Below are 22,348 nucleotides of genomic sequence, written 5' to 3'. Positions count from 1 at the left end.
GGAGACATTACTCCTGATGGCTGACACCAAGTCTTACCTTTCTGCAGAAGTCCTAGAGATTAACTTCTAAAACTAAGTCCTAAACTGTCCTTCCCAGCCTCTTTTTATCTCTAGCCAGGTCTGGCTACTCTAAAAAAAATTATTTGACTATCTTTCCAGATCCTAATCTTGCTTTTCATAAGCTAATTGGTTTTCTTGATTTTTACTAAAATGATAATTAAACTCTTTCTAGTATGACTTGAAAACCCTTCCATATCTGTGTACTTCTTCCTCAAAGGCATGCTGACAAGGCTCAACCTGGCCCTTTAGCTAATGTCAAACACCACAACACTAATACTTGGTCAAATTACTGTAATTACTTGAGTTTGTACCTGTTTATGACTCCATTAGTCCTAAACTCAAAAAAGCACACTCCTCGAAAGCACAAAACAATGCCTTCTTTCTGTTTCTACTACCCCCCCCATATCTAGGACAGAGTAGGCACATAATAACTGTGGGATGAACAGCTTGAGTTTCTATGAGATTCCGTAGTTGCCTAATCACATTTTGTAAATGCCAGCTGCCATGAATGGAATTTTCAATGTGGGCAGTTAACAGAAACAGAAGATTTCCATTCCTCTGCTATCTTTATTCAGTGCCACACCCCTTCCTGGCAGAGGTCTTCAACTCTCACCCCACAACTACATCTGACAATACAGTCGAACTCACTCACAAGCTCTATTCTCCTTATTCCCCTCTAAACCTCTCAAACCCCACACCCCAGCTCCCTTGCACCCACCATCCAGTTCAGTGAAATAAACTGCTACAAATCTGTCCTGAACATCCTATATCCCAACACCTAAAAGAGTGCATGAAACATACTACTCAAATACTTGTTCAGTGAATGAATAAATGAATAAATATATTAAAGGTAAAAGCAATACATTGAGATTGGGACAGAGATAATGGGTCTCTACTGTGAAAAAGATTTTTTTCCTTTAGAGAGGGAGAGTGGAGGAGCAGGAAAGAGAAGGGAAGCAGGAAGAGAAAATCTCAAGCAGCCTCCTAGCCCAGCATGGAGTCGGATCTAGGACTGGATCTCACAACCCTGATATTAGGACCTGAGCCAAAATCAACAGCTTTACAGGCTGAGCCACCCAGGTGCCCCTGAAAAAGAGTTTTCTGGGAAGCAATCACATACCAACAGCCAAAAAGGCTTAAGCACATATAAGAAGTTTTTGATAAAACTTAACTGATACAGGGGTGCCTGGGTGGTTCAGTCGGTTAAGCGTTTTACTTCAGTTCAGGTCGTGATCTTGGGTTCCTGAGATCAAGCTCTGCCAGGAGTCCGCTGCTCCCTCTGTCCCTCCCCCAGCTAGTGCTCTGGCTCTTTCTCTTTCTCTCTCTTGCTCCCTAATAAACAAAATCTTAAAAAGAAAACAAAAAACACCTTAACTGATATATTAAACATAACTTCAGAATATATGCCTGCCCATAACCCCTGGAGAAACCCCTCCTTAGCCTCCTCAGTAGGCAATCCCCCACATAACTGAGTCACGCCTCTCTCTGTGACTAGATAGGGGTAAACACCTGACACAGAAACCACTCAGTCATAGGCTGACAGAGGATCTACATCCTGTGTGTCCAAGCTCCAAAAGATGAGTAAAACCAATCAGATTATCTGAGGACTCTGCCCTAGACGATACAGAAAAAGTCATCCTGAACTTCGAGATCACAATATGTGAAATCCTAGACTAAAGCAGCTCTCTTCGCCACATAGCTCTCGTCAAAATGTTATCACTTGAGGATATGAAAAAGGTAACTTAAGTGTCACTAAAGATCATGTGGCCAATTAGAGGGAGAGTGGGATTTCTTCTTCACTTTTGTGATATATAAAAAGAATGCTTAAGGGAGCAGTTATTTGTGAGCAAGAAGAGGAATTATCCTCTGGCTGCCTCAATGTTCTAATTTTGGCCTCTGGTGAGTAAGTTTCCTTTTATTTCTTTAAAAGCAGGGCACCAAATAGCCATTTTGGTGCTAACGCTAAATTATATGGTATGTACATTGTACATGACTGAAACTATTTTTGCAAAGGTGTATTTCTTCCCAGCTCTGCCTCAAAATTTTCTTGTGATAGAAATGTAAAATACTCAGTTTTAAACCATACAAATAAATTTTTATATTTAATGGAGTATCTTCCAAAGTTAATTGTAATGTTACATCCATTCACCAAAACCCATATATCCCTAAATTTTACACTTGAAAATGTTAGAATTATATCCCTACCTAAGTTTCCCAAACAATGATGCAGCATACAGCACTTTTCTACACATCTGTTCAATCGAATGCAAATACCACATTTTAAAAATTCACAAATAACAAACCATTATAATCTGAGTTGCCAGGTCATAAGGATTCCTACAATTTCAATTTCCCTTACCATATAAATGTTCATCAGTGCTGTAAGTCAAAACCCAAAAGTTTGGGATTCACACATGTATTTACTTTTACTAACCTTTTGTTACAGCATAAATTAGCAGTGAAATGAGGGAGGAGAATGCAAAGTCCCTAAATGATTTGCCCCAAATTATATCTATATTTATTTCTAGCTATAAAATAAAATATGGTTTTAAAGACTAAAAGTTCAAAAGAACACTCTCCAAATCCCCTGCATACTTTTCCAGCCTTATCTCCCACACTCCTCCTATACTAACCCTTTATCCCGGGCAAATCTAACTATTTGCTCACTCATACTTCTGAGCCTTTGTACATATTATTCCCTCTGTCTGGATGCACTTCCCTCTTGTCTTTGTCTTAAGAGTTCCTATTTGTCCCTTAAGGTCCATGTCAGATATTACCTCCTCTGGGAGTATTTCCCTGACATGTTTCTTCATCCTCCTCCCCAAATCAGCTACTCCTTCTGTAACTACATTCCATACAAATTAACCATTGTTTACTCCTGTATCTCCACAACTTTAACTGCTTAAGAGTTGTTTTTTTTTTTTTTTTTTAAGATTTTATTTATTTATTTATTTGGCAGAGAGAGAGAGAGAGAGATACAGCGAGAGAGGGAGTACAAGCAGAGAGGAGAAGCTGGCTTTCCGCCCAGCAGAGAGCCCAATGCAGGGCTCGATCCCAGCACCCTGGGATCATGACCTGAGCCAAAGGCAGTTGCCTAACGACTGAGCCAGCCAGGCACCCCTATCTGCTTAAGAGTTTTGTCTATTTCTCAATTATCTCCAGGCTAAGAAAGTACCTGTGCACATAAAAGAGGATCAGAGATACCAAATCATAAATAAGTTAATAAATGAGCCTCCCTGGAGATACTGCCAACACTGAAAACCAAAAAGCTCAATAAAAAGGAGCCCTGACTAAATGCAATGCAGCATCCCCCATTGGGTCCTGAAGCAGAAAAAGAACATTAGTGGAAAAACTGCTGAAACCCAATAAAGTATGTAGTTTGGTTAACATTAATGCACCAATATTGTGCAATGTTGAGAAATGTACCATAGCTATGTGAGATGTCAACATTAAGGGAAACCAGGTGAAGAGTATACAGGTACTCTATGTACTTACATCTCTGCAACTTTTCTATAAATGTGTAATTATTCCATAATAAAAAGTTAATTAAAAAACTTGTAAGGGTGCTTAGCTGGCTCAGTTGGTTAAGAGTCTGCCTTTGACTCAGGTCATTATCCGAGGGGGCCTGGGATCAAGCCCCATGCGGAGCAGGGAGCCTGGTTCTCCCTCTCCCTCTGCTGCTCCTCCTGCTTGTGCTCTCCATTAAATAAATAAATAAAATCTTTGAAAACAAAACACACACGCACACAAACTTGTAAGGAGTCTAGAAAAACTCAAAAAACTATAAATACTGATGAAGATGTGAATGTGGATTTTAGTTATTTTAGTTATTACCATAGTAACAAAAATGAAAGGGTAAGAAATATATTTATTATAAGATGAAAATATAAGATATATTTATAATATAGAAGATATAGAAAATAAAAATAAATATTATACATTTATATAGATATAACATAGATAATACAATAAGTATATTGTATAAAAATATCTTTATATAAGATAAAAAATTAAAACAACAATAAAAACCCAAAACAAACAAACAAAAAAAAGCAGAGAAGAGGGGGTGGCTGGGTGACCTAGTCGGTTAAGCGTCTGCTGGCTCAGGTCAAGGTCCTGGGATACAGCCCTGAGTGGTGAGCTTCCCTGTTCAGCTGGGGAGTCTGCTTTTCCCTCTGGACCCCCTACCCTGTGCTCTCGCACATGCTCTCCCACAAATAAATAAATAAAATTAAAAAAAAAAAAAAAAAAGAAGCAGAGGAAGAAAGGAAGGAAATTAGTTTTTAACCACCTGAAATTAACTAAAGTATGTGAGGATTTATTAATGCTAAGAAACGGTGAAAGAGATTTGTATCACTAACCTGAAGTCATTCAATGTTTATTTTCAAAAATAACTAACTCAACATTGAAATAACTGCCATGGAAAGTTTAGGACTGCATTATCCTAACACATACATCAGAACCACTTTACCTATATAAATCATGGTAGTGATTATATCATTACATCAAACAGAACCCTGTTTTGAAGTTATCAGTTCTGATGTTCTAACTTCATGAAACAGAGGGGGAAATCTTCCATCAAAAGCATGTCACTCTAAAACAATCCTATAATTTACATCTGTAAAATATAATTTCCAAGATCCTGGGAAAAATCCATTTCCATACAACATTCTCCATTTAATAAAAAAGTATAAAAACTAGGGATATCAATACATGACTAAAACAGAAATCCAAATCCATTATACAATCTCTATAATAACCTCTTAAAGTTCAAGTGATTACTATTTTGATTTTAAAATTCAACTACCAAAGGAAATTACAAGATGACAAGAAGCAAGCTACCTTTCTAATTAGCTTTCAAGAAGTCTGATTTATATGGTCCCCATGTCACCAGAGTAGTAACTATTAATATCAGACCACATAAATAAAAGCAGGAGAGGGGCACCTGGGTGGCTCAGTTGGCTAAGGGTCTGCCTTAGGCTGGGGTCATGATCCTGGGAGTGAGCCCTGCCTCTGACTGACTCCCTGTTCAGTGGGGAGTCTGCTTCTCCTTCTCCCTTTGCCCACTACCAAATAAATAAATAAATAAAGTCTAAAAAAAAAAAAAAAATAAGGGCAGGAGATACAAGCACAATTTCAATACAAGAGGGTAGGGACACCTCCGTGGCTCAGCTGGTTAAGCCTCTGCCTATGGCTTAGTCATGATCCTGGGATAGAGACCCACATAGAGCTCCTTGCTCAGCAGGGAGCCTGCTTCTCCCTCTGCCTGCCACTCCCTCTGCTTGTTCTCTCACACAAATAAATGAATAAAATCTTTATAAATAAATAAATAAGTGTATGTTTTAATCATGGTGAGACTTCCCTGACTATACAGCAGTAGATTTACATGAGCAACTAGAAAAACTTTAGAATACTATCTATTTCAAAATTAAGCAACAAAATTTTTCTAGATATAAAACACTAACAATGATCCCAAAAACTCAGTCTTTTTGTATGAATATTAGAAACATTTACCCATTTGTGAATTACACTTGGTAACAAAACAAAGTCCCTAACAGCAAAATAGTAATGGAACAATGAACACACTAATATCTCCACTAGCCCTTAACAAATCTCTTAAACTTTTTTTTTTTTTAAGATTTTATTTATTTATCAGAGTGAGAGACAGCAAAGCAGGGGGAACAGCAGGCAGAGCAGGCAGAGGGAGAAGCAGGCTCCCTGCCAAGTGAGGAGCCCAATGCAGAACTTGATCCCAGAACCCTAGGATCATGACCTGAACTGAAGGCAGCCACTTAACCGTCTGAGCCACCCAGGCATCCCACAAATCTCTTAAACTTTTAAGTATCTTCCAAGTCCAACTTGAAAATCAAAGGAAATCCACTAAAGACTATACCCTCCTGAAATTTGTTTCTAAGATTACCAGGCCATTATTCAGGTACAAGTCAAACAAATTTGGTTTTCTGGTTCTTCTTTGTTTGGTTTGTATCTGATATATTCATTTCTGTTACAACTTACTAATACCAAGACATGAAAAATAGGTTACTTCATCTACATAGAGAACTGTATCAAAACTGGGGCAATTTGGGGCACCTGGGTGGCTCAGTGGGTTAAGCTGCTGCCTTCGGCTCAGGTCATGATCTCAGGGTCCTGGGATCGAGTCCCGCATCGGGCTCTCTGCTCAGCAGGGAGCCTGCTTCCTCCTCTCTCTGCCTGCCTCTCCAACTACTTGTGATTTCTCTCTGTCAAATAAATAAATAAAATCTTTAAAAAAAAAAAAAAAAACTGGGGCAATTAAACAGTGCTCCAAAGACAATGTTACTCAGCTCAAGCAGCTTCAATTACATGTATGATACAGATGACTGCTAAGCAGGTAACAGATAGCCTGGAGAGATAAAGGCTTAAACGTAACTTTAACTTTCTAAACACTGAAAAAAGAATTTTACCAAAATGAAGACAGTTAAAACTGGAGGGAAAATCAAACACTACAACAGTTTCTTCTCTTTATATTCTCTTAAACATTTACATTATGTGCACTTTACAAATTTGTGTCTTTAAGGTTTTCCTAAACAGCATTATTACATTAAACTAATTTCAGTCAAATTCAAGAACAAGAGAAATACCACCACAAAAATTACTTAAGGTTTAAGTGAATTAGAGGATCCTAATTCTTTGAACACAACTTAATTTCTGACATACTACCACCAAAAATATCATAGAGAACAAAGCATTAATCTCATTTTGCATAATAATGTTTTCTCAAGATCTGCTAAGGGGAATTATCAAGAAATAAAATCTGAAGATAGCACAGGAGTAAACCATTCAATAACTTACAAAACTAAATTATAGTACTTAATTCTTTTTAATATCACAAGAGTGATATTTATTAAAACTCCTTGAAAACCTTTGAAAAGAATATATTATTTGAAAAAAATCATTTGTCTGAAACACCCTTGAAAAAAGTAGCTAAAATGAAAAGCTTTCACAGACATTATCATAATAACAGAAGTTACCTATACTCAATACTTATTGCTAAACATTTTACATATATTATCCTATCGCATATTACAAAACAGACATCACCCCCACCTTATATATGTGAAAATAAGATTCACTGGCTAAGTTATATGCTCTGGGTCTCACACCTAGTAAGTGAAGGTGAGAACTGAATTCATTTCTATGTGACTCTGAAAGCAAGTACTCTTATCCATTCATTATACCAGTGCTTCCCAACTTTTGTCACATGATGGCACACACTGAAAATGATAGTATTTCTAAGGCTTACTAAAGTAAGCTGGAAGGGCTTGGAAAAAATAATATGTATTTTCTTCATATCATAAAATTATGACATGAAAAAATACAAAGTATTACAGATGATAATAAATACTAATTGGCATAAACCTTCCTAGTATTTGCAACTGCCATGTTTCCAAAGTTTAAAGAAGAAATCATACTAAAAAATGTTCAAATATCATTTCAACTGTTGCAAAATTTCAAAAAGTTATGAAAATTATATAAAATTTCAAAACTATAGGGGCGCCTGGGTGGCTCAGTAGATTAATCAGCCGATTAAGTGTCTGCCTTCAGCTCAGGTCATGATTCCAGGGTCCTCAGATTGAGCCCTGCATCCCCTGGGGAGCCTGCTTCTCCCTCTCCTTTTGCAGCTCCCCCTGTTTGTGTGTTCTCAAGCTCTCTGTCAAATAAATAAATAAAAACCTTAAAAATTTTAAAATAAAAAAATGAAATTTCAAAACTATAAAAAAATTTACAAACAGCACACTTGTATACCATCCTATATACTGCACTCCAGTTGGGAAGCTTTGCATAATATAATTTTGTCTTCCTACATAATATTGTTATTAAACATTAATTTGACATTATCAAGAACACACCAAGAAACTTCCCAAGAACACACCTAAAGGAAATTCAAATCAAAGGTAATCAAAAAACTGTAACACTTAGGTATTCCTTAACTAATAGAGCCCACCCTGGCTTCTTAATTTGAATTTCTATAGTACCTATAATCTGTAACATTATTTTTGATTTAATAATAACAATAATAGCGAGGTGCCTGGGTGGCTCTGAGGGTTAAGCCTCTGCCTTCAGCTCAGGTCATGGTCTCAGGGTCCTGGGATTGAGCCCCGCATCACATCGGGCTCTCTGCTCAGCGGGGAGCCTACTGACCCCTCTCTCTCTGCCTACTTGTGATCTCTGTCAAATACATAAAATCTTTTTTAAAAAATAAATAAATAATAGCAATAATAGCTAATATTCACTGAGCTAATCCTATGTGCCAGGCTGTATTCCACTTTAAATTATTATCATATCAATCCTCATAGCATTCCTATAGTGCCTCTATTTTCTCTATTTTAAAGATGAGAAAATGGAGCAGAGCAAAACTGACTAAGTAACTTTCCCAAGGATACAGCTGGTAAATGGGAATTGGAATTTAAAATAGTCTGACTTTATAGCTCTTATTGTTATCACTATACTAAATTACATCCCTCCAAAAAAAAAATTAAAAACCCCAGTAGTATCTAATGAACACCTGTTAGGTGAGAGGAAAAACACAGGTAACTGAATATACCTCCACTTAGACTAAGTTTGACAGTTTCAAAGTGATGAAGTAAAAATGACTTGCATGTGCATCAAAGGAGGTATTCTACAGCAAAAAAAAAAAAAGTTATCCATATACTTGATGAGTGTGTTCTGCTTAAAGAAAATAAGGGATGACTTTAACTTCTGTGCATTATGATATGATTCAAGCAAAAACATCTGTGTCTGCAACTATTTATATCTGTTAACTTGCTCAAGAATATTAAAAAATCTTACTTAAAACAATGAAATTGGTAAAAATTAAAAGCAAATGTTTTAGTACTTTGATTTTTACTTACTGCTTTTGCAGTTTGCTAAGTCATCATGTGTTTTATTTTGTTTTTAATTAAATACACTATTTATAAAATCCCGAATAAAGATTTTTCCAGACATTTGCCTGCCTAAATTCTGCCTGCCAAATCCTGCCATTTGGAAGAAAGCCTCAGTTTATAACTGTATTACAATTGGCTAATGTCCTGAGGGGATCTCTGATGGGCTAAGGTAAAACAAGGCAAGATGAAAATACACCTTTAATTTCATAACCAATCAATCAATACAGACAACATTAATGCCTTGAGTATTATGGCTTATGTTAAACATCTGAAAGAGCCCAAGGAGCAATCTCCAACATTAAGTGGTTTACACTAGTAAATATTTAAGAAGCATCTACTATGTGCCACGGACCATGTCCATCCACAAATGATACCTGTTAAACAGAGAGTGGCAGTCTAGAATTACAATTTGAATCCATTGTTATGAAAGGTCAGATAGTCAAACCAAAAGCTCAAGCTCCAATGCATAACTTTTCCCCTATATCTGAAGAGCTGTTCCTAGGGCTTCTGCAATCTACAAACCACTAAATATGTCAATATGAAGATACTGGCATGGGGACCCAGCACAACCTGGAATACAAAATAACCCTTGTTTTATGGTGGTGCATTCTGCTCTCCAGAGCTTTATACCATGAAATTTGGCACTTCTCCTAAAGCAACTTCTTTTTCTCAAAAATTGTTTTTAAAAGTTCTATTAAAAAAAAAAAAGAGGTTCTATTGCTTACAGAAACCATTACTCCTACTTATTCTTCTCTAACAGAACTGTAGAAAATACTCATAGTAAAGAAACTGTGACTTAACTAATTGGTATGCTGATGCCAGGGTACTTTATATGATTTACTGAGGCTCTAGAAACCAGTTTCAAAAATGTTTAAACTAATCGTGCTGAGTAAAATGCATCTGACTGTACCTAAAAGCTGCTCAAAACGAATGTCAGGTGAAATAAACAGTAATTTTCTGAAGCCAATGTTTTTAGTTTGGAGAGACAGCTCACCAGAAGTCTGTCACAGCTTTTTTAATGTACCAAATTTCATAATTTATTCTAAGGTAACTCCATTCCCACTGTCCATCATACTTAGCAACTATTCAGCAACTCTCAGTATGTAATCTATTGTCCACTACATCTTTTGCTACAAACCTCAAACCATCCAGTCCTTAAATTTCCTCAGCTCACACCACCTCCCCTTTTATAAAAACAAGGGAAGTTGTTATAAAACCTCAAGAGAGCAAAAATGATAGAAGGTGGAAAAGGATAGACAGCCTCTGCACCCAAGCTCTTTTCCTTTATACCTGAGACTTGTAAATTATCTCAACCACACACCTTCATGTTCCTGGTTAATCCAAGGTTCCTCCACTTATACAAACAGTTCAAAATGCCCACTTGCTAATAGACGACAGGGTCCTTACGTGACCACTCTGTACCTGCCCCTCCATTTACATTAATCATTCAAGCATCCCAACTTCATCCAAGAGTATCACCATGTTCTAAACTCGTAATCCATTATACAAGCCCCACACACTCTAACCCCTTGCAAAACCTTCCCTAATATCGGCTCTTCCTTTACCAGCGTTTCGCGTACTCCTAATACAGTCTCACTGTCCTCCTGCCCCGTACTCCCAAGCTCTCTACACTAAAGGCCAGATCCAGCTCGGAGTCACACCCTCCCTCCAGCCCAATTCCTACAATCCTAAACCCCACCCCCTCATCACGCCCTCCCAGGCCTAAACCACCAACCCAACACCCCGCCCCGCGGCCGTCACGCCCTCCCGATCCCTTCGGGGTCCTTTCAGCCGGCCGGGACTGACTCCCTCCACCCCCCGCTCCCGCAAGGGCTCCCAAGTGCCTAGGCCCTCCGGTTCACCCCGCCAGCTGCCCCCCCTCAGCCCCTCACCGAGTAGCAGCAGCTTCACTTCTTTGGCCGCTTTCTCTCCGTCCTCCCGCAAGTTGCGGTCGATCATCTTGCTCCGCTCCACCGCCGCCTTGTCCTCGGCGCTCAACGTGCAGCCCATGGCGGCGGCCGGGAGAGGGGACCGAGCCCGGGCTCACTCAACACCGCGAAGTCTGCGGCTCTGCCGACTGAGACAGCGTCTACTGCTGGGCGGCGGCCCTCTCCGTCAGCTACTTGAGCGCCCGAAGGAACCGGATATCCGGCGTTTACGACACTTCCGGCAACGCCCCAAGGCGGTTGCTGCTCAAAACTCTTCGCTGGGGTAGAGGAGGAGTGACGGAAGGCGGAAGTACGAGGAGAGTACCGGTGAGTCCGAGCGGAGTAGCGGTGGCTCGTGGAGTACCTGGTACGCGCGGCTCGACTTTAGTGCCTCTTTTCGTTTTCGGCTGCCTTATTTGAGTTAATGTAGAAAAAGCAGGGACTGGCTTCCCCAGTTGGTGGCGCCTTCCTGAGGTCACACAGCAGGCTTTGGAAGAGGGGTGGGGATTCCCAGATACGAGTCCACAGCGCGCACAGGAATTTATGCTGGGAATTTCTCACTGGCCAGAAAAGCCCCCTTGATTTCTGGCTGTGGAGACCCGAAGCCCCTTCCCAAGTGTACAACACTCTGTCGGGGTTGTCTTAACCCGATCTACAGGATGAAAACAAACAGCAGAGCCTAGGGCCGGCCACGCCTCACATCTTGAGATCTGTAAGGCTGACCACGCCTAGGACCTTAGCATCCCCTTCTCCCCTCCCCTTTGTCCTCCCGTTTCTTGCTCTCAGGATGTATCCAGGTCCTTGTGCCGTTATCTACGAATTGCCTAGCGACTGTGTTGACAGAGGGCCACCTGAAATCGCTAAATATTCTATTACCTGAAAGGTAAGCGTGTAGTTCTCCACAAGATGTCCGTGATACCTTTCTCCAATATAAGCCACTTTAGCGCGGATAAATGACTGATTCCGCGTTAGGTGCTTCGGACTTCTACCAAGATCAGTTAACCTCGGGCCCACACCCCAAAACAAACCAGTGCCACCTGTGAATCTCCCTACTGAAATTTCCTGTTGTGGTACTACCCGAAAAGGGAGGGTCTAGTAAATTTGTCTGTCAGCTCTAGCATCACCTGAAAATAAACCTCCATGAAAAAGCCCCAGTCTCCGAGCCTTTTCATTCATAATCCTGGGTACTACCCATGTCAGTGGCCGTGAATTACCTTTACTGCCAAATAGCTGCACAAATACTATCACCATACATTCCAGAGAGAACTCTTGTTGTCCCCCAAACCGTTCCCCGAGATTACAAACTATTTCCCTAATAGAATCTAAACCTTAGCATATAAGGTCCAAACAGAAAGGTCTATATTATGACAATTCATTAATTAGGGATTTCTTGAGAGCCACCGTAAACAACTTCATCCACTATAACTTCATAATGCCAGTTCTTGAAAGTTTGAAAAGCCTCCTACTCATTCCCAAATGACTGTTAGAATAAAAAGGATGGCTTTGCCATAATCAATACTTGTGGGGGAATAGGGCAAGAGGAAAGGGTAGAATCAATTATTTATTGAGTACCTATTTGCCAGGTATGGCTAGGTGCTTCCACATGGTCATCTCTTTTAATCCTCACAACAACCCTGTGAGGTAGGTAATGTTACCCCTGTTTTTACAGATGAAGAAATAGGCTCAGAGAAATTAAGCATCTTTCCCAAGTTCACACAGTGAAAAGTAGATGTCTGCCTCCAAATTCAGCCCTTTTCTACCATGCCACTGGGGAGACCTGACAACAGAAAGTTTTCATCTAGGCTTGGAAGTTACCCCAACACCACCCAGGTGCAGGAAAAGTAACTGACGGGTCAGATGTCTCAACCTGTTGATTCTTGAGCCCACTAGAGAGGTCAGATTTTGTCCAGCAAGAGCTTTCACAGCCAAGAACTACACAGCAAACTTTACCAAGTGGTCCTGGTGATTGGAAAACAACTGGAAGATGGTCATGGCAGAAACTGTTGGGAGAATTGTCAACATAATAGAAATTTTTATTTCCTTCATGATCCACTCAGGGAAAAATAAGTGGCAAATGAACCAGCCTATGTCAAATTCTGTAATAAACACCAGTGATTTCAGTGTCAGGAAATACAAGCCTGAGTTAGAGATATCCTTGCACTTAAAATTTTCTTTTTTGATGGATGTGAAGGAAGGGCTGGAGGGCAAGGCAAAGGAGAAGACAAAATAAATTAACAAAATGGCTGCCAGACAATGTTTCCTGTTCTCCCCTCTCCTCACTCCCTCTCCCCACCCCCAACTCCCCCATGCAAGCTCCTTTCCTGTTTCCACTGGACTCACACTGCCACCTGCTGGCGATGCTTAAGGCCTACTAGCTGAACCCTGATGTTTGAAGAGAACCCCTTATCTACAAGTGAGATGTCTCCCTTCTGAGTTTATCTTAAAAGGGAGGAGAGTGAGAAGAGCATGTTTTTCAATCACGAAGGATTCTCCTTGATAGATGTACTATCTAAGGGATTTCTTCAGTGTAATAGGTTCTAGACTAAAGTAACTTTGGTGGTAGGAAGACAGAAACCTGTAAATTCTCCTACATCTAAAGGGGGAAAGCTGTTTGCCCAGTTTCTTAATAAATTCTTTTCTGCAGCTAGAATTTCATTTACAACCCTCACACGTTCCACAATCCACAGGAAGCTTCCATGTAGGTATCTTGCTGCAGTGGACTGAGCTCCAATGTATTCTCCAATATATTTCTCAAACATTCTTTAATGCTTTACCGGATATAAGTGCTCTGTAAAAATACAAGGTACCTGATAAAAGTAGACTATGAACTCCTCAAAGGCAGTGACTGTGTGGGTCCCAGAGAATACTAGGTATTCAACTATTATGCACTGAATTGAACTGAAATAGTAAATGTTGATATCAGAATAACTTTTTATAATAAAAAGTATTTATTGGCCATTCAAAGGGGAAACTATCCCACTCCCACCAGCCCGTCTTCCCTTTAATGTTCAGTGAGCCAGGAATTTGTTCAAATACAGATCAAAGCACCCTCTTGTCCTGCCTCAACCCTTGAATGTTACTTGATCCAACTGAGGGAAGTGGATAGACAAGTAGTCCCAGATGGGTGTCCTGTCCAGTTTGCAACTATTCCCCTTCCCTTGCAAATACCACCACTGATACCAACCAACAAGTTCCTACAGTCTCAATTAGTGAACATCTGAACCCAACTCTCAGGCCCTCTCTCCAACCCAGGGCTGCAGATAGGAGAGAGACTTAAGTCTTTGTCACTGAAGCTAATTTTGAGAGCGATGGATGGGAGTAGGAGGCATTTAATGGACCATGGAAACCCCACCCTTCCCATTCCCAACCTTAGTCTCTTGTACCCGATAGTCCAGGGGGCTGGAGGTGGGTCACTGCCATGAGGAGAGAGATCAAGGAGGCCAATCCTAGGAAGAAAAAAAATTTACAGTATTATTGGTCAAGATGATTTTCTGGCTTCTCTGTATGCATCCACCTTAGCAATTCAAACACTAACCCCCACCTTCAGCCACCCAAACCCCAATCTCTCCACTTCTTCATTCTAAAAAATAAGGATAAAGAGCCATCTTGTTGTATCCTTGCCTTTGCTGAGATCAAGCTGGAAGCTTGATCTCCCATGTGCAGGAGAGAGACAGCAAAATAGAACAGAAGGGCTGTTCCCAGAGGGTGGGACAGAGCTGCAGTCAGCTTTTCTGCCTTCTCCTCTTTGTACCCTGCCTGCTATTTCCCCTTGCTTCTGGCCAAACTTAGGAAAGGAATATACCCAGCTGGCCCTCTCTGGTTAAGGAAACCTCAGTTCTAAAACTAGAAAAAGATCCATTAGCTCAAATGGAAACACTTAGCTGTACTTCGTTTAGTTCTTTTTAAACCTAGCAAGGAAAGGAGAAGACACAGGTCATTTTCTTACCTTGCTTGAATACAATTACTGCCCTGTACAATTACACTGAAAAATGAAATACCCTAAGGGATTCCCAGGATAACTCCAAACCCGGCCTGCTGCTCTATATCCTCCAACTCCTACCCTTGGAGAGTTTCCCTGCTTCTGAGGCATGGAAAATTCACTGGTTGAAAGGCATCATCTCACCTTCGTGACCCTTTATTCTCATTACCATCTCACCAGGTTCCCTCCCCCAGTAGTCAAGGATCATAGCCATGTCCAAGGCTTTTGCCACACGTTCATCCTCTCTGTTGGCATTGTTCCTGACCCAGAAAACACTAAGCAAAAGCTGTGTGTAGAGACCCCAGCCCCAGCCCCTGCTAGCTGGGAATAGGTAATCCCACAAGGTGGGATTCACTTCATTGAATAACTTCAGTTATAAGTGGCCCCAGCCCCATCTCCCTCCAAGTGGCTAGAAGCCCATCATGATTCCAGTCGAGGTGAGGGGGCGGGACGGAGGTAGCTGTCCGACATGATGATGTCGCTGGTGAGTTGTTGCTCCAGGAACTCAGAGGTCTCTTCAGCTATCTGGCCTGGAATTCGAAAGTCCACAGCAGGTGTCTCCTGCTTGGGGCTGGGGAGGGGTCGGGAAACCCAGGACTCCGTGGGACAGCCTGTACCCTGAAGGAACTGCAGAAAGTTCTCTTCAATGGAGCCCTCCCGGCTTGGTAGCCTCAGCTCCTCCTCTGGAGCCGGCTTGAAGAAGCAGACAAACTGCTTGCTGAGCTCCCCTCGGATCTGCCGGTTGAGACATCCATAAAAGAACGGGTTGGAAGTGAAGCAGAAGTAGCCTATCCAGGTCACGACATTCTCCACCTGCCCAGTCGAAATGGGCTGAGCACTCAGGGCAATGTAGAGGTGGAAAGAAAAGTAGGGCAACCAACAGAGCAGGAACTGTCCCCCCACAGCCAGGAGGACCACTGCAGCCTTCCCTCCCCCGAACGTCCGGTGTGGGGTGGTCTGGGGGGCCCCCGAGCTGGTGACCATAGTGGAGCGGCTGCTGAGAGACTCAGAGCGTTGCCGGGGTGTCTCCATCCACGTGGGCAGCGGTCCGTGCTGCATGGCTGCCACTCGGGCTACTCGGAACATGCTGCAGTAGACCACAAGGATGAGGAGCAGAGGCAACAGGAAGTAAAGGACAGCAAAGACCACCACGAAAAGCTGGCAGTAGGCACTGCGGCTCCATTGGAGTGAGCAGCCTGGGGGGACGCTGAGAGCTCCCTCCTCCCGGGAGGCCCTTCCCAACACTGGCACAGAAGCCATGGCCAAGGCTTTCACCCACACGCCCACCAATACAGAGGCCACCAGCCCCAGCGTCATGCGCACCTCATAGCGCATGGGATGGACAACATAATAGTAGCGTTCCACATTGATGGCCGACACCGAGAGAATGGCCAGGCTGACGAAGCATATGCTCAGGAACAAATAGAGGCGGCAGGCGACCTCCCCGAAGAGGTCATGGTCAAAGAGGGCAGAACTGGAGAGCATGGCCAGGGGCATGAGGGTCAGGGCGGCCAGCAGGTCCACCAGGCAGAGGTGGAAGACAAAGACAAATTTTCGGAGGGCGGGTGTCTTGGCGATAACAGCCATCACAGCAGCATTGCCAGCCACAGCGATCAAGTCCAGCAGGAGCATGAAGAAAAGGGCTACAGATTCCGAGGCCACGTCCCGCAGCCCCACCTCTGGGACCCCACTGGCAGTAGAGGGACCTGGGGTTTGAGGGACCTTCCCCAGAGTGGAAGAGTTCCCTGATGACTGGGGGATGGGAGAGGACTCCATGGGGCCGAAAGAGGACACCCAGGGCACCTCCTGTCACAGGCCCATCCCCCATCCTAGTCCAGTGACCCTGGGATGGCCAGCCCAGGCCCAGGCTTAACAGGCTTGCCAATTTTGTGGGGGGGGATGGGGGGAGAGAGCGCCTCCTGCTGGAGCCTCCTGGACAGGCTCTAATCGCCAGCCTTCCAGGCCTGGCTGTGCATGTAATAGAATGGAGGGCTCAGAAGCTCATCTCTGCTTCCTGGCTCTGGTCTGCCTTTGGTGACCTGGAAGAAGCAGGAGACATGATTGATGCCGGAGCCTCACTCACTCAGCACTCCACCTTCTGACTGGTCGCCGGTTCCTTTTTCTTTTCCTTGCCTCTATTCTCCATGCCCTTTTCCTCTCTCAGGGACTATTATCCAGAGATTCTAAATCCTCTGTCTCCCTCTCCTAGGGTCCCGCTGAGTTTCAGGATAGTGCCCCAGTTTTCAAGTTGCTTATGTAAATTTCCTGATTTCTTGTCTCTCAGAATGGCAGGAGCTGTTGGGGCATAGAAGGGACATGAGATCCGGTTTCCAGTCCCAGGTCTGGGAATTACTGTGACTCTTTAGGATTTCAGTTTCCTCATGAAGGCATCTGTAAAAGGAAGGGAATAACGGCCACTTCATGACTGTTTGGAGGATCCTGTGAGACTTCATAACAATACCACCCATAAGCGCTAACATTTATAAAGGTGGTTTCCAAATGCCCAACCCTGTTCTAAGCACTGTATGTAAATAAGCTCATTCAAATCCTCACACAATCTCTGAGGCAGGTATTACTCTCATCCCCATTTTGCAGTTGGTGAAACTGAGGCCCAGAGAGGTCAAGTAACTTCCAAAGGCGGCAAGGTCTGGGTATGTACCCAAGAGCTCCGGCTTCAGGATCAGTACTCCAGCCCACCTGACCATGCCCTCCACAGCAGCTGGAATGCAGTAGGCATTCAGTAAATAGTTGTTGGATCTGAACCGTCTCTAAAAATGTCTGTCAGTGCTCTGGGACTACCACTGGGAAGAGATCACCTGAAAGGGGGGAGGACTGTACTTTAGTCTCCTGTGATATCACCAGCCCCAAGACAAAGAGCTGCCATCTGGGGAAGGAGACTGGGATGTCAGCCGTCCAGGCTCCACTGCCCCCAAAAGCCGGAAGGGCATAGGTCACTTGAAAGCTGCCCTTCTTCACCCACTCATCAGCCTCGCAAGGCCACTGTGCTCCTGCAGGTGGGAGAGGAAATGCTCCTAACCTCCTACTCCCTGGGTCTGGATATCTCTGCTCATTGGAGCAGATCCCTGGCCCAGAGTCCTCTTGGCCCTGGACTGTTAGCACACTCCAAAGCAAGGATGAAGAAGTAGGTGTCTGGGGGGGCAGGGATAAGAGTGGGGAGGAAATGGGTGACCATAAAGCAGAGAAGACAACTGGAAGGAATAGGGAGGGGAAGAAGTCTGGGGTTTCAGCATCTCTCATTTCTCCTGACCAAATGACAGATCAAATGTTCTATGTGTCTCATTATCCATATTAAGTTTGCATATAATTGAAATAATAATGAAATTAAAAATTATTTTCATTTCCATATCCGATTCTTGCAGTCCAGTTTCTCCCAGTATGATATGTGACAGTATGCAAATTTGAGGCAAACTGTGGGCATGCCAAGTCTGATGGGCTGTCTGTAGACAAGTCACAAGTTTCCTGGATCATGGTATCCTCATCTGTAAAAATGGGAAGGTTGAACTGGATGACCTCCAAGATTCCCATATCAGACAACATTTGATGACTCTTGAGTTCCTGGGCCACCAAGGGCCTGGTGGTTACTCGGTTTAAAAACCCACACCTCTCTGACTACAATAAAGTGAACCACGTGCGGCAGACCATCCCTGTTCCCTCCCCATTGTGACAGCCTTAAAATCACCCTTGGGTTTGGGCATTATCACTAGCTATGCACTAATTTAACTTCAAGCCTGCCATGAGTGCAGTAGGTGTTCAATATAGCTTTGTGAGTTGTATCAAATTCAAACTGGTCTGTTGAGTCCCTGCCCCTTCGTACCAGCTTCAAACATACTCAGTAGGTCAGCTGTGTGCCAGCCAGGGGACTCTGCTCTGGAAAGGGTAACCTGGTCTCCAGGTGCCACCCTAACTTTGGACAATTGCCTAGGGATGTGCCTCTCCCTGGGGATAACAAGAAGCTTGTTTCACAGTTAAAATGGCCACATAGACTCGGGATCTACAGAGAAGGTGAAGAGAGGGCTCAAAAGTGGAGACATCAGCTGCTCATAAGACAGTCTGCCAGGAAAAAGCCAGAAAGCTACGGGAGGGGAGGCATCTTTGCCCCTTACTCTTCATGCTGTGGCTTCCTCGTCCCTTCCAGCTGGGAATGGGGCCCAGAAGACGTGGCTCTGAGGCCCTGGGAGCTAAAGGAGTAAAGGCCCTCTGTGTCTGCATGGACATCAAGAGTCTGCCAGCTAGGCCCTCCCAGGGTCCCAGACTGAGGGAAGCAGACATGGTTTCCACGTGGAGATGGAGAGGCTACTGTGCAGCCATGATAAAGCCCTAGACAAGAAAGCACTGGACATTTCTCGTTTCCAGAGCCCCCTTGGCCTGGCCAGGATCTCTACCCTGACTCCTAAATTCCAGGATTCCCATTTCCGTCATAACAGATGGACCAACATTCCTCCTCCCCAGCACTCCCTCACTGACGGATGGGGGTTAAGGAGGGGAGGACTGTACATCATGGTGTCAGGGGGGAAGCCCAGAGAGCCTCACTCCACTCCTAGCTCACATCATCATGCCTTCTCAAACGCTCTTGTCTTTCACACTGCTCCTGCCAGCAAGCCCTCCCTTACCTCCAGGACCTCCCAGTACCTAGCAGGCATTGCCCCCACAGGGGCTCAGGTCTGGCCCCCTAACCAGGGCATGGTCAAGTTACAAATATCCTTGTGTCAGGATGCAAGATGTGCATAAGTGCCCAGCCCAAGGCCAAAGAGGTGTCATTGGGATTCGCATGCACCTGTTCCCCAAATACGGAGAGCTTCCATCCCAGGAACCTGAGCACGGCCTTCCTTCAGACAAGAGCATGGCCCTTCTCAGCCAGGGGAGATCTCCAGGGGGCAACCACACCTCTCCCCAGTAGAGTTGCCCACACCCAGGATGCAGAGCTGCCCATCAGCCTACATACCAAGGGACCTGTTCCTAGGATGCGGGGGACCCATTTCTATGACATGGAGTAAGACAGATGGGGAACCCTGCCTGTCTGTAGGATGTGGGTACTCCGTCTGGCAGGAGATCAACCCCCATCTCTAGGCTTCAGAGGTGCCCACACCCCAGTACTGCCTTTGAGATACCTGGGAGCCCATCCCTCAACGAAATTGCCCACCATAAGGTAGGGTGGGCTGGTCCTTGGGACACAGAGCTACCCTCCTGCAGAGTACCTCAGCGCAACCCAGCAGGCCCTGGGACTGGTCCCATTCCTGGCCTAGTCGGCAACTCCTACCTTTGCTGAGCAGCTCCCCGGCTCCCATGTGATAGCTCCTCTCAGCTGATGCTTCTCCAGGGCTGCTGAAGCCTGAACCACTGCAGTGAGCAGTGAGAGGCAGCCGGCAGAGCGGCATGCTCAGGGAGCTTCTGGGTCCTAATGGCCTCCTGCTTCCCACCCAGCCCCTTGGAGCCACTGAAACAAGGAGTCAGGCACCAGTGCCCCTGCGGCTGACGCTCGGGGGTGGTTCCAACCACTCTCAACGTCTCTGGGGGTGCTGGAGTGGCATGTCAAAACCCTCATGGGGCCAGGTGACTGTGGTCAGGAGAGAACTTCCTGGCCCTCCTAATGAAGTATAAAAGGTACTTAGGATCAGAAAATCTAGGTTTAAGTCCTGGCTCTGGCACTTACTAGCTGTATGAACCTGGGCAAGTCACTTCCCATTTCTGACTTTGGTTTCTTATCTGTCCAAAGAAAATATAGGCTAGACAATCCTGAGGCTCCTGACAGCCCTGCCATTGTATGCTTTTGTGTGACGTCAGAACAAAGATGCTCTTGCAGCAGGCCAGTCAGTGGAGACACAGAGTACTAGGGTTAGGCCTGGCTCGGGCTAAGGTCCCAGGGGCTGACTCCTTGGACAGTTGCCAAATGTGTACAGTGGACAAGTTCAAGAGCAGCATTCAGGCTTGGAGGGGAGCTAAAGGACTCGTCCTAACCCTGCCTTTGTCCCCCAGAAATCACATTACTATTGTTTTCTTAGATTGTATGATTATTTGGTGTGGACTGTGAGAACTGATGGAGATGGGGGCGGGGAATCTAACATCCCCACGAGCCTCCACAGGTGCTGCCACCACAGACTGTTCCCTGAAGACAGACCGGGCACCAGGAACTCAGGAAGGCTCAGATCACTCTGGATCTGTAGGACAGGACTGAGCTGCGGAACACTATCTGTAGAGGGCCCAAGGCCACATGACAAGGCTTTGGGGGTGAGGTGGAGGGGCATGGCTTCCCACCATGAAACCCTCAGTTCCCCCAGCTATGTGACTGACACCCAAGGACGGGAGCCTAACATTGCAGAGCTGTAAGATACCCTACAGGCCAGAGCATCTGAGTCTCTCTGAGACTCAGAGAGGTGAAGCCATGCATAGCAGAACCATGAGCCTCAGCCAGGAATTCAGGTATGATACCTACTCCAGAGCCCTCTGCCCTGAGACTTGTCCATCCACAAACTCTTTCTGCCTCCAAAAGGGAAGGAAGACCAGACCCAACCCAAAGAACCATGAGAACAATGACTTACCCAGAAAACCCAGAAAGGGCAAGGTGGCTGCCCCGGCCGCAAGTCAACCGCGGGGAGGCTACTGACCAGCCCAGAGGCAAAGCAGTGATCACCAGTATCCCCCAAAAGACTTTCCCCAGATCACACAGATAGAAAGTGCCAGAGCCAATATTTAGACCCAGGCCTGTTTGAAGCCAAAGTATTTACACCTTCCTTCATGCCCCCAGGACCTCTTTGGAGACCTGTCATGAGCCTCTGGGCTGAAACCCTAAAGCCTATTCCATAGAAGTAGCCATTGGCCTTCCAGGAAATAGCCAAAACCAAAACATACACCTTAGTATGGGGAAATCAAATGAAAATACCAAATGTAAACCTGTAGACAGTAAAATGTTTTTATTAACCCCTGTGCTGACATGTTGGCAAGATTATCTTGAGATCGGTCAAACCCTCTTGAGTCAGATAAAGCCTAATTAGAACCCATATGCTTCCTGCAGGGGCCCGGCCAATGGTCCCCTTCCAAGGACCGAGAAAGAGCTAGAGCAGACATAGACTCACCAGCACTATAGAAAGAGAGAGAGCACTATAGAGGAGCACTGGATTGGGAAGAAAACCTTGATTCTAGTTGGGCTCTACTCCATTGGTTGGTGGTAAGGCCTTGGCTGGTGAGTTGGCCATCTGTCCCTTAGTTTTTCTATCTACCTTAGTTTTACTCTCTCTAAAATGGGCAACACTTCCTTCACACACACACACACACAGCTTATTAATAAGGATATGAAGCCTGCAATATAAACATAGCCTTCTTTTCAGGCCTGGGGAAGCTAGTACAGTTTACCCTGGCTGGCCAGGCAATGGGCATGGTAGCTGGAGAGCCAAGCCTCCAGGTCCTGAGGCTCCTCCCAGAGAGCTGTTAGGAAAGGTGGT

The 22,348-nt window shown here is 44.4% G+C and overlaps 2 protein-coding genes and 1 long non-coding RNA gene across 3 annotated transcripts in view; 1 reads left to right on the top strand and 2 right to left on the bottom strand.

Annotated features, from left to right (window-relative positions):
- The window catches only part of GNAI3 (G protein subunit alpha i3), a 36,594-nt gene extending 25,463 nt beyond the window's left edge, over window positions 1-11,131 (bottom strand). The window contains exon 1 of the mRNA XM_059137686.1: window positions 10,877-11,131. Within this exon, the coding sequence (XP_058993669.1) occupies window positions 10,877-10,994 (118 nt within the window). The 5' untranslated portion in view covers window positions 10,995-11,131. The remainder of the gene's footprint in view (window positions 1-10,876) is intronic.
- Window positions 11,132-11,159: 28 nt separating this feature from the next.
- LOC131810082 (uncharacterized) lies at window positions 11,160-12,062 on the top strand. The gene is made up of 2 exons (XR_009345401.1): window positions 11,160-11,279; window positions 11,699-12,062. It is a non-coding gene; the product is annotated as an uncharacterized LOC131810082 (long non-coding RNA).
- A 107-nt stretch (window positions 12,063-12,169) lies between these two features.
- Window positions 12,170-20,300, bottom strand: GPR61 (G protein-coupled receptor 61). The gene is made up of 3 exons (XM_059137685.1): window positions 20,170-20,300; window positions 15,036-17,282; window positions 12,170-14,358 (listed from the first exon to the last, which is right to left on the bottom strand). The coding sequence occupies exon 2, from the start codon at window positions 16,665-16,667 to the stop codon at window positions 15,312-15,314; it is 1,356 nt and encodes a 451-aa protein (XP_058993668.1). The 5' UTR covers window positions 16,668-17,282; window positions 20,170-20,300; the 3' UTR covers window positions 12,170-14,358; window positions 15,036-15,311.
- Between the last annotated feature and the right edge of the window lie 2,048 nt (window positions 20,301-22,348).

Source organism: Mustela lutreola, chromosome 10 (genome assembly GCF_030435805.1).
Source record: "Mustela lutreola isolate mMusLut2 chromosome 10, mMusLut2.pri, whole genome shotgun sequence".
Taxonomy (NCBI): domain Eukaryota; kingdom Metazoa; phylum Chordata; class Mammalia; order Carnivora; family Mustelidae; genus Mustela; species Mustela lutreola.
This window is presented reverse-complemented; position numbering and strand designations above follow the sequence as displayed.